Raw genomic sequence first — 12,393 nt, 5'->3', positions numbered from 1 at the left:
TCTAGATCAGACACGAGGTGATCAATCAAGCATACATGCATTAAGAACAAGAATAAACAAAGAACATAAATAAAATCCTATATCTAATAACCTAGATGTTTTATTCGATTATGAGACCCCATTTATACCCAACTCGGGATCTACTCAGACATAACTGAGGTCGACATCATCATTGGTTTTAATGAAAGCAATTAAAAACAGTAAAGAAAAAAAGATGAAAGAAAGTTTTTCTATTGATGTACTCAAGGTTGAAAAATCTTCTCTATAAATCGTTAACAACGGCTAAGAAAGTTGTTTCTGTAAAAAGTATGGAAGTGATATCAAAAAATGATATAATTGGCAAGTATTTATAGTATTTAATACTTCTGTACGTGTAGGGCTTCAAAATTAAGGTCGGGAAATAACTTGGGCTTCGAAAATGGGCTTTTATTCTCAGAGATAGCTGGCCGCGGTCGCATGGTGTGTGACCGTGGGAAAACAGGGGTTGGCCACGGTCGCATGGTCCTGGCCATGGTAAATGGTTGGTCGGCCGCGGTCACAAGGCTTCAAGGCCATCTTCAATTGTCTCTGAGGAAAATGAAATATTTGTAGAACCAACCATTGGAATGTCTTCAAACCAATTGCATTTAAAAGCTGGTTGAGTCTTCTACTAAGTATCAGATGGTGAGAAAGTTTTCGTCTCTCTTTGAGAGTTCTGACGGTCTGAATTTATCTAAAAGTGCTATTTTGTTCCAATTTGCACATCTTTCTCTCAAGTTTCTTGAAAAGTCTTTTAAAATCCAAAAACATATAAATCATTTGAAAACCTTTGAAAAAGGAGTATGATTGTCTAAAAAAGATATTAAAATGATTCATAAAAATGGTCAAAAACCAGTGTTATCAGCCCCGTTGTAGAGGAGACTTCAATGGTGATTACTTGAGGACTCTTGTACAGCGGTGTAACCGAGACAGCTTCGGACCAAATTACCCAGATACGACCCAGGTGATGGAAGTCATAATTTGGGATGGCATTTCATCTAGTAAAAACTTTATCAATGATAGTCGGAAAATTTACTTTTTGAACACGAAACTAGAAGACAACCAAACGAAGGACGAACAGTCTGAACCCAAGACCGAACAACGTTTTGTTTTCAAATTTTATTAAAGCCACAGATATTCAACGCAAAGAATGACGACATGATCATTAGTGCTTCCTTACCTTTCGAACTTCTTCCTCTGAAATGTCCATAGTAAGCATGTGCTGATCCATCTCCGTACAACGATAATCAAGGAGCTCTTGGAGGCTCTCAACCGACATTCCCTTATAGTCACTTTGCATGTGATTGAGAAATTCTTTAAAAAATCACTCCGCTTCACTCTTGATGTCATCTCCATTCGTAAATATTTCTTCATTCAGCCATTGTATCTAATGAATTGCATTTTTCATTCACCTATTCTGAGGTAGACTTATCAAAGAATGCATTGTTACCACCTCCAACGTTCAGCCAGTGTATTTTAGACGTTTACTTCAAAAATGTCTCATCCAAATCTGCTAAAGCATATCACTTCTCAAAAGTTGCAGCTTCTTCTTCCATACGTTGTGAAGAGGGATATAATGAGTCTCACTTTGTTTCTGACACAAGTCTTCCTGAGCTTCCTTAGTGTGTTTGGGAAGATCACCAAGTTTTTTTTTTTCCCATTGCTCTTAGGATGCGTTTTGAAACTTTCATGTTTTCGAGAAACGGAACATGGCCGATGTCAAATACGGGATCTGTCATCGATCAGAAATTCCCTAAACCGTTATTCTCCTCCAAATCGTAAAAGGCAATAAGGATATATCTTGCCCCTTTCTTTCCATCCCTAGTCTGTTGGTTAAACGGTTTAACTTAAATCCTACGAGCTTCTCCTCTAGGACTAATATTAAATGCAATTTCTTGATCAAAGAAAAAATTGTAATTTTTGGTAAGAGATATTAAGTGCGATTTGTTGATCAAAAAATATTGTAATTTTTACCAGAGGCGTTTAGAGGAGAAGTGTTTGTGTCTGATCTCTAGTTCGTTCTTCTTTGTCAGGTAAATCATTATAGGGATACTAATATACGAAGAATCATAGTAGTTCTTACTAATAATTTTTTTTTCAAATTTCAACAAAATACAACAAGTTCTAATTTAATATTTATTAAACAGATGTTTTTTGTTTTGCAAAACATTTCCATAGGAATTAGAAAAGCAGTTAATTTATTCCCCAAAAACGAAACGAATATTAGTTATGTCCATGGTGCTAAAACATCTGCTTCCACCAAGGAATCTTCTTTGGATCATATTTTCCTTCGGACAAGACCTTTGAAAAAGTCAAAACTGTAGTTGAACAATGCAAACTCCATATTAGCTTTAACATGTAACACAATAATGTTATCCATATAGTTGATTTTCAAAAAAAAATTACCTATTGCCATCAGGGTGAAGCTCATACATTTGATTATCATCTCCAATAGCCAGCAAATATCCCGAAGATGTCAAACCCTAGAGATGCATTGCAAAGAGATCAAAGCACCATAATAAAATGACTCGAATTGTATATAAACAATAAATAAGACTCCCCCTACCTGGATAGTCACAATATTTTGAACAACTCGGTCCTCAATTTTTTCTTCAACGATTACTCTTTGCTCGCTGCATATGCATAGATAGAAGGTAAAGTTTGTATCCCCCAAACTTCCATGTGAATCAGTGAATGTATTAAGAAATTTTTTTGATACAGCCACAAGTAAAAAAAAAAAATATGTGTAGCTCAAGATCCACACATTTATTATTGGTAAGTAACAATGTCTTGTTCTTATCTTTAAGAGACTTTAGTTTATTGAAGGGAAATACTAAAATGTGTATTTAAAAAATATAATTAAAATAATTGTGTTATAATGCATACGGGCCTGCTAATTTGCAAAGTTTAGAAATTTGATTCAGATAGTGACAAATGGAATACGCAAACAAGTCTAACTCAGTTTCAAATTCAGCTAACAGAAACGCTTCAATGATAAGCACACAGAAAAAGCGATCAAAGATATAATCGTTACCTATGTAGCCATTTCTTATAGTAAAGCTCCTCCAGAGAATTAAAACCTGTATAATACAGTGCCATGACATAGAATTACTGAATAAGCTAAAAATTGATAATAAGATTGTCATTTCTCTTACTCTAATCTCATAAAAATAATTAATCAACAAATACTATCTGAAAAAATACTTCATATGTGACAAATATGCTCATAAAGAAACAGCTGACTGAAACTGGAGCTTAAACAGTCTCCACGGTCAAAGGTTTAACATTACCTTGGTCCATGAATAGATCAAAGAATTTTTCGAATTTATGAAAGAAGGCACCAAGAATCTCTTCTCTTTTGAGTAGGTTTGATGCAGGAGACATGTCTTCTAGTACTGCATTTAAGCATGTGGTCGGTTGCTTGTTGTCCACATTCAATCCTACCCCTGCCAAAGGATAAATTTTTGTAATCTATTTGCATCAGATGTTTCGACTTACTTATAGTCATAAACCTGTAACGAGTAATGCGTATTACCAACACAGACATGGAACTTCCTGGATCTGTATGTAGAGGTACACAAAATGCCTCCAACCTTAAGGCCATTCAAGTAGAGATCATTTGGCCACTTTATTTTAACGTCAATGTACGGCAATCCCTGAAAATGAGGAACTTCAAATGAGTGAAACTCTGAGCTAATTTATGATGCAAGGATCAGAACTCAATCAAGACATACCTTCTTATGACAAACATCTTTCACTGCCTCCGTTACAGCAAGAGATACCACATACTGTATCAAAGGCACGATTCGACCATCCTCCATTTCTACAGTAAAAGAATACATAAGACAACCCTTTGGAGATTCCCAGACATTCTTTGTTCTGCCTGCATGTTTGTGACATCCCAAACTTAGGGTTGAAAGCCCATCTTTTTTTTGCCCAATCTCTAAAAACTTTTTTCTAAATTTTAACTCAGTTCAAGATAAAGAAAAAAAGTCATAAATATGAGTAAGGGTATTTTTGTCATTTCTTATCCACCCTAGACCCAAGGAATTCGACTTCCTCCTTGAGAGCCACACAGAATTAACGCAGTGAAACTCGATAACGCAACATCAGTTTATAATTTGTCTGAGTGAGAGTTTTGCTGAGCAATTTGCCAGCACCTCAGGTCTAGCTAGGTGCCGATATTTCTCTACCTCTGGAAAGATATCGCTGCAAAATCTGTAGCAGTTTGCAGATCATAAATCCGAGGTAAGCTCCGCTTTTTATGCGAACTCAAAGTTGGCGAAAAATCATTTGTTTCTACAAATCTGATTTTTCCAGTTTCGCAGAGCCAAATTTAGAGAGATTTCGCCATCCATCTAGAAGGACCCATATCACATTCTACCTATCAATTTGAAGCTCTTGCATTCAATTCTAAGATGGGATGCGAAAGTTATGGGCTTGCCTTCTCGGCCAAGAAACAGCTTAGTCATGCGAATCTGAATTCTTAGTTTATTGTTTTTTTGTGTATCGCAGACCTTGGGACGCATGTTCTACTCAGTTTTTCCGACGCACAGTATCTTCAACCCCAAGGCAAAGATGAGGCGGGACTTGTGGATCTATAAGTTGTCTTAGACATAGATGTATATGTCTGTGCTGAATATAGAATTAGAGATTTATTGGTAATTAAAACGAACATGAATGATTCTTTGAAAATTATTGTATGTATTGTTAATTGGTGTTAGTTTAGGCGCATTAGAGCGCATGATTGATCCCGGCCTATGGATGAATTGCTTGCTGGTTTTCACGAAAGACGTTTTGCGAAGTGGGACCATGGTTGGACCATACACAGAGGAAGTATAGCCAGTACAAGGAGTGACGGGCCTGTGAGATTTGTGGCTGACGAGTCACCAGATTTAAACAGTGTAATGTTCGAGTGGGAACTTGTGTGTTAGGTGTCTGTGTACTTGTGAAATATTTATGATTATTGTTTGTCTAATCTTATGTTAAGTAGACATATATGTGGTTATGTTTAATTCTTCGTATACATCAAGTGGACAGGTAGAATCGTCTTCACTGAGTACCTTATTACTCACCTCTCTCTCTTCTTTTTCAGGTGAAACCGAAGACTAGTACTTGTGGTGAATGATGTGATGTTGCTTCCCGGACCACGATCGTATTTTATTTAATTATTTTTAGTAAGGATTTTAATTATATTTTCTTTAGTTTTTATTTAAATATTTAAGATTTGATTTATTGTTAAGACGTTTCGAGTTTCTAATTTATTTATTTTTAATAAAAGATTTTAGATAATAATTAAATATTTAATTAGTGTAAATCAAGTTAAGTTTAATCATGTTAAGTTAAATTTAAAAATTATAATCAAATTTTTTGATATAATTTATGTTTTTTTATAAATATAATTTTTCTAATAAGTGACAAAAATTAATTTATGTGTTTAGATATAATTTGTGTTTTAATTTTTTCTTTTAGTACTATTATGACCACAAATCATATAAACATATATCTAATACGGTAATTCTATTAATCGAAAAATGATTGTTATTATACAAACATATTTCTAACTTGCTTATTCTGTTAATCCAAAAGAAACCATGGTTATAAAACTATAATTTTAACCCGTCTGTTCATATTACTATATAATATAAATATTTACTAATTTTGAAATAATTTTTATCTTAATATCTTGCATGTTTTGATAATGTAACCCGTATAACACCACAATTATAAAAAAAAATCTAACCCGTTTCATCAAATTACTATATAATATTAATATTTATCAATTTTTAATATGTAAATTTTAGTCTGATTGAATATGACTGAAAAAAAATAACGTATTCATTAATCATAGTGTTATTCTGTAAATATTATTTAAATTTAAAATATTAAATTAAATCTAATTTATATTTAAAGAAGTCTAAAATAATTTAAATTAATATCTATTTTGAGATTTAAATTTAGTTAAAAAAATAAATAGTTTGAATTTTAAATTAAATATCACCTATATTTAAGGAAATATTTAGTTATCTAAATTAATATCTAATTTTGGAATTAAAATTATATAAAATAGAAAATGTGTTTTTAAATAATATTATAATAAATTAAGATAATTGTAAATTCAAATAAATTTTTAAAAAAGTTTCAAGAGGTATTTAGAAGCAAGCACTAAAAAGTGCTTCTGTTTTAATAGAATAGATTTACAAGATTAGGGTGTCTCAATGTTCGTCAATTTCAGGTTTCAGTTTCCGATTCTACTTGCTTACTATACTATATAATTCAACATTGTTCAAAAATGCTTACCTCGGCCCTTTAACTGAATATCTGTAACACATACTGAACCAACCGGAAGCTCAGAGAAGTTACTGAAAGAAACTAAAAAGCAGATGTCAACACGCAAAAGGTAACCTTGAAAGAGAAAACAAAACAGACGAATGCTAAAACACTTACTGAGAAACGACATCATGAGTAGAAGACAACCGCGGAGACCAAATGAGAAACCGACCAAACCGATCAGTTGAAATCGAGTTCATGAACAGTGAAAGATTGAATGAATCATCATCTTTAACCAAACTTTTCATCTCAGAGTCTATAAAGAGTGAAACTTGAGTATTATCTGTGAGTTTAAGCACGTCATTGTTTTTCAAACGCTTTGCTGTATCAGTTTCAACAGAGGACTTCCCACATAAAACCAAGCTACACGAAGCATCACGATCCATGGCTAAATCAAACAAAACGAAACAGCAAAACTTTTTAATGATTACATTTCTGGAAAAAAAAAAGCATCAAAATGTATCAGAACATGACTATATCAATCGATTTTCTTTTATAGATTGACTGTCCATAGCAACAAAGCCACCAGCATTCTGCATTCAATTTCAAACCAAAGGAGCAATAAACCAAAAGGAGAGTAGTTTCCAATAAAGAAATTCGAACCTGTGGCAGCGACGGAGAAAGATAGACGCAGAGGCCTTAAAGAGATAAAACGCGAGAAGTTCGTCACTTGCATATACGTAGAAAGAAGGTCGCTTTCGGACGGAGAAAACAACGACTACAAAGTTTTTTTTTTCGACCAAAAAAAACGACTACAAAGTTAAGAATTGTAGATGACGATAAAGCCACTTAAACTGGTTTAATACTATCTGGTTAGATATTCCGATAGGAGAAGTCAGATTGAGTTTCTCTAACTGAAGATCCTGCCAAAAAACAAAATAAACCAGTGTTACATTCAGTATATATAAAACCAAACCGAAGAAAATCAAAACAATTTCAACCAAAAAAAAAGGACGTCGAAAGAAACAATATAAAAGAGGCCAAAATTGCAGACAGATTGATGAAGAAAAGTTTGAATAACCTGATGTATGTAGAACAGGCTCTGGGAAGCAATCAAAACAAGAAAACAAAATTTATGACTTAGTATGTCGGTTTGACATAACGGTTTTTTTTTTTGTTTTTTTTTCAACGCATAACGGGTTGGTCTAGTATGTAAATGTTGGAAAAAAAAGGATTGGCTTCTCGGGAGGAGATTACAGATTGAGACAAAGGCTTAAACCAAAACCAAAATCTATTTCTCTATCAATTATAATACGGATCAAAAAGAAACCTAAGCGATATACTCACAGATTAATAGTAAAAAATCAATCAAGAAGAGTTTGATATTAATCAAACAATCATCATATATGTAACACTTTGCAAAATTATTTGCAGCGACTTAACCCAAAGCCTTTAATGAGTGAGCACACGTTCAACAACAAAGAAGTTTAGAAAGTCAGTCAAATTTCAGTAAAGAAATACTGATTCCAGGTGGAGCTGTTGGGAGATTCAAGTGAAGACAAATTAGTCGTGTGTGTCTTGAATCTGGAAAATAAGTCGAGAGTAAGAGGTTCTGGTTAGGATGAGTTACATAAAGATACCAGAAGGATAAGAGAACAGTGATTCTCGGAAGCAGCTGCAAGAAGAAATCATAAAAACAAAATTATGATTTCACGGGTCTCAAAAAAATGGTGAGTGACTAAGCTACAGGTGAAAACTCAGAACTCAGAAGCTTTGGTGAAGAGACATTAGCTTCAGGTGGAGTACCTGCAAAGTGATTTATGAAGAGGTTGATTCAAAGCTCAGTGCACATGAGATGAATTAAGAGGTCGACAAAGCTGAATCAGGTTTTCTGGAGCAGCTGCGAGGAAGTATGAAATCAGAAATTAAGATTTCATAGTGTCTCGGAGATATCTTTAAAATATAGAGACAAAGAGAGATGATTCAGGTCAGAGGGTTACCTGAGGTCAGGTCATCTTGACAGTTGAACAACATGGGATGTTCATCGCTGAAACTGTGTTTCTCCTGCAAAATAAAGGATCGAAATTTTTAGAATTTCGTGAATTGGCAATCTCAGAATGTGACAGTCTAAAGTTCGTCACAGCAAGGAGATGAAGAAGAGATTGAGGATACCTGAGTTTACAGAGGATAATTGCGACAGAGGAATCGCCGGAGACGCAATTTTTGGGTCGGAGAAAGAAAATTTGCATCTAGTTTCACTATCAGTAAAATTAAAGGGATAAAGGGCTCGGCGGTTTTAGTGGAAAAGGAAGACAGAACCGGCGGTCACCAAAGAAGATCGGCAAAGAAGAAAGCTCACTGGAAATTGCAGAGGCGGTGCTCAGAGAATGCATGGAAATTGCATAACCCGTGTTTCACCATGGGAAAGGAAGAATGAGGGAGAGTCGCGAATCTCTTGAAATTGCTTCATCCCAATAGGAGGGGTTTTAATCGCCGGAGGAAACGCACGTCAGAGAGAGTAACGGTGGTCGGAGATTGCAGCCAATATCGGGAAAAGCAAGTTTTGATTGAGTGCGAGGCTGAAAAACCATAAGAGGAGAAAAAATTGGCTAAAAAGCCGCGTACCTAAAAACAAATTTCTTTTTGAATTAATAAAAATTTGGGTAATTATACCTTTATCTTCGAAAACACGGGAAAAATAAATTTTTTTTAAAAAAAAAAAATTACTCAATTTGAAATCAGAAATCAGAAAATTGAAATTGGTAAATCGAAAATTGGGTAAACAAAACCGAACCAAATAAATTTAATTTTCAAAACCAAACATAAACTTAAAAATGAAAATCAAATTTTCTTCTCTTTCTCTCTTCATCTTCCCCGAACTATCTCCACTTCCTTCTCTGTTCCGAAAATTCTGTAACCTCCCCCTTGAAACGACACTTGCTCGATTTTGTAACTGCTCCTTCTTCAACTTCCCTTTCTTCAATTCCCGTGCTATATATTATATAATTTAGCCTTCTAACTTCATCAAGACAAACCCTAAATCCAGCCTAACTCGATGGCTAAAATTCGACTTAAGGGCATGGTATATGATTTGAACGAATCTGTACCCAAGCGCAGCGAAGAAGCAGATATGGAAGATAAAGAACCCGGAATAACACCAAACCCTCCGGCGAATGATGAAGAAACAACCCATGAAGAAACTCGGGGTGAAGAAGAATCATTGACGGAAGCAGAACCAGCCGGTACGGAAACCACCAAAGAAGCCCCATAAACCGCACCAACACCTATGGACGAAGGTGCGACGGATCATCCAGAGGAGCGGTTGGAATCGCGTGAAGAACCTGAAAAAGAGGGTTTAGCGGATACAGTAGCCGAGGAAGAGGGTGTGGTAGAATCCCAGAAAGAAGGCGAGGGAGATGTATCTGAGGATGAGGCTTCAGGAAGAGAAGGCGAGGAAGAGAAATCAGAGAAAGAAGCCGAGGAAGAGGAATCAGAGAAAGAAACCGAGGAAGAGGAATCCGAGAAAGAAACAGGAGAAGAGGAAGTTGAGGATGACCAATCCAAGAAACATAGTGGAGAAGAGGAATCCGAGAAAGAAGCAGACGAAGAGGGAGGGGGGACACCCGAGAAAGACGACGAGGGAGAAGGAGAGGAAGGAAATGAAGAGGAAGGAAATGAAGAGCAAGAAAATGCAGCGGAAGAAGAGGATTTAGAGGTAAGTATACTCTAAACGAAATTATGTTTGGTCGTTGGACAACTAGGACAACTAGGATAACTATTTGAATGAAATTATGTTGGGTATTTGGACAACTAGGATAACTGTGTGTGATTAGAAATTACGTTTGGAAATTGGACAACTGGGACTACTGGGATAATTGTGACTAATGAAATAACGTTTGGCATTTGGACAACTAGGACAACTAGGACAATTATTTGCACGAAATTACGTTTGGCATTCGGACAACTGGGACAACTAGGACAACTATTTGCACAAAATTACGTTTGGCATTTGGACAACTGGGATAACTGGGACAACTAAATCTCATGATTGTGTTTCTTGTTTTTATCTCAGGATGCCGATGATTGTAGTCAACCTATGGTGCCTGAGAAGCTTTACTTCGGTCCAACCGAGTACAGCCAGGGTTGTAGGATATTGACAAGGTGCTCAGTTAAAGCTGTTGTGGACAAGATTGAAAATCTTGATGAAGAGAAAGCATGGTTCAGAGCGCATCCTCAATTTAAGCACATTTTTCACATGTTCAAGGGTTGTGGATGCTTCTCCTTCACACTCCTCATACTGATAGGCTTAATGAGTGCTGGTTTGAAGTTAACAGAGTTCCGATAAGGTATTCTCTGGGAGAGCATGCGCTTTTGAGTGGACTTGACTGTCGTGATTATCCGGCTGACTACAACAATTTGGGGAACACAAAATTTGTTAAGAAGCACTTTGGTAGGGCCGATAAAATCAAGATTGGGGAGGTGGAAGAAAAATTAGATAAAATGAAGGATCCCTCTGTGGACAGGAAGAAAATGGCCCTCCTCTGGTTTTTATGCAAGGTAGTGAAGGCGAAATACAAGACTGATGATAACATTGATCCGTTCTTGCTCAGAGTTGTCAGTGATTTGAATGTGTGTAAATCATTCCCTTGGGGGCGTTACACATTCGATGACATGATGAAGGAGATTCAGCGTGTGATGGCAAAGTTTGATGGCACCATGAAAGGCAAAAAAGCAGAATGTCCCTTGTCTGGTTTCATTCTTCCTCTACAGGTAATTCTCATTCAATAGTTTATAGAAGCTAAATTATTTACATTATTTAGGGTTTAATTTTTTGATTTTTTGTTCAGATACTTGCTTTTGAGTGTATTCCTAGCCTTGGCCGCAAATTTCGAGAAGCCGTACCTGCAGAGAAAGACTGTCCGAGGATGTGCAAGCACAAGTTCCTTAGACCTAGCTCTCACCGCCCCGACCGCTCTGACCCTCTTCACCCTCGCTTTCCCTTGGGTTTAGTGGTTGAAACCAACGGCCAATGTTTATGTTTGGGTTGGCCTTCTGACTCCTGCGAGCTTCTCCGGTGGAAGGAAACCGCTTCTCCTTCTTTCTTCCTGCTTTTTTGGTATAGTCTGGTGGGTAAACAACTAAATTAGCAACCTCCTCAGGAATAATCCAAGTAGAATGATGCGGCACCATATAGATGGTTCTGTGGTACAACTATGTTTCTTTTATTTTGGTTTGTCACTAATTTGTTTTTTTTTTTTTTTGTTGCCAGGACATCCATAGCATCTTGAAGCCTGCAGACTCGGGTGAAGAAAAACTATTGACTCGGGTATTAGATCCTGGATATGATGATGAGATAGGACTCGCTGATGTAGGTGTTGAGGATTGGATGCATCATCTCACGGTGAAGAAGAAGAAGATCTTCTGGAGATCTTTGTATGAGTTAGAGATTCAACATCGGGGTGTAGGGAGCAGAGTCGATATTCCTCAAGCACCAGCACCTGAGTCGACATCATTGTTGGAGCTGAGGGCTACCATTGACCTTTTGGAAAAAAGATTGGCGACGCTTGAGCAGTTAGTCCTTCACCAATCCCCTGCACCACCCGCCTCTTCACCAGTTGGCACCGGTCAACCACCAGCCGCGTCCTCACCAGTTTCCACCGGTCAACCACCAGCCGCGTCCTCACCAGTTGCCACCGGTCAACCACCAGCCGCGTCCTCACCAGTTGGCACCGGTCAACGACGAGGTGCATCACGTCCTACCCTAAACTTGTCGTACTCTTTGTTGGATCGTGTGGAGGTGTTGCAGCGTGATGTCTGGCATCAAGGGATAGTGAGGGCAATTGTGGCGAACAACCGTTACAAGGTAAAGCTGGTTGACACATCGGAGGAAGCTGATTTCATGTATTGGGATGTTCGGCCATCAACTGCACCACCACCTGCATCCGCCTCAAGACCCGCAGCACCAGCAGAAGCATCCTCCTCAAAGGCCGTTTAGAGGTAGAGGTGGAACTAAGAGGCTCAGGAAAAATTCACAGTACAAGAAGTCGCCTTATACTTCTGCGAGAAAAGAACAAGAAAGCCAAGAAGTAGAATGTCTTGTTTATG

General features: G+C 36.9%; 1 protein-coding gene across 6 annotated transcripts; it reads right to left on the bottom strand.

The window, feature by feature from the left end:
* Nucleotides 1-2,090: 2,090 nt before the first annotated feature.
* Nucleotides 2,091-8,881, bottom strand: LOC18013286 (biotin--protein ligase 1, chloroplastic). 6 transcript variants are annotated; one of them, XM_024151277.1, is made up of 14 exons: nucleotides 8,461-8,881; nucleotides 8,289-8,352; nucleotides 8,095-8,188; nucleotides 7,810-7,963; nucleotides 6,952-7,211; nucleotides 6,466-6,736; nucleotides 6,319-6,390; nucleotides 3,753-3,901; nucleotides 3,554-3,674; nucleotides 3,309-3,464; nucleotides 3,053-3,098; nucleotides 2,585-2,651; nucleotides 2,425-2,501; nucleotides 2,091-2,336 (listed from the first exon to the last, which is right to left on the bottom strand). In XM_024151277.1, the coding sequence occupies exons 6-14, from the start codon at nucleotides 6,479-6,481 to the stop codon at nucleotides 2,297-2,299; spliced, it is 744 nt and encodes a 247-aa protein (XP_024007045.1). In that variant the 5' UTR covers nucleotides 6,482-6,736; nucleotides 6,952-7,211; nucleotides 7,810-7,963; nucleotides 8,095-8,188; nucleotides 8,289-8,352; nucleotides 8,461-8,881; the 3' UTR covers nucleotides 2,091-2,296. The 6 variants fall into 6 exon arrangements, with proteins under 6 accessions (XP_024007045.1, XP_024007040.1, XP_024007042.1 ...); XM_024151272.1 differs by having other exon boundaries at nucleotides 6,319-6,380; XM_024151274.1 differs by having other exon boundaries at nucleotides 6,319-6,380; nucleotides 7,929-7,963.
* Nucleotides 8,882-12,393: the final 3,512 nt, after the last annotated feature.

Source organism: Eutrema salsugineum, unplaced genomic scaffold (genome assembly GCF_000478725.1).
Source record: "Eutrema salsugineum unplaced genomic scaffold, Eutsalg1_0 scaffold_6, whole genome shotgun sequence".
NCBI classification, from domain to species: Eukaryota; Viridiplantae; Streptophyta; class Magnoliopsida; order Brassicales; family Brassicaceae; genus Eutrema; species Eutrema salsugineum.
The sequence above is the reverse complement of the archived record's forward strand: the minus strand, read 5'-3'. Positions and strand labels throughout refer to the sequence as shown.

Bases quoted from the DNA above. Each gene is read 5' to 3' on its own strand.
- LOC18013286 (XM_024151272.1), bottom strand. From the start codon at position 7,024: ATGCAAGTGACGAACTTCTCGCGTTTTATCTCTTTAAGGCCTCTGCGT. The intron at 6,381-6,465 runs GTAAGTGTTTTA...AGTTTCTTTCAG, and splicing joins ACTCATGATGTCGTTTCTCA to TAACTTCTCTGAGCTTCCGG. The intron at 3,902-6,318 runs GTAAGCATTTTT...ACAAACATGCAG, and splicing joins TATTCAGTTAAAGGGCCGAG to GCAGAACAAAGAATGTCTGG.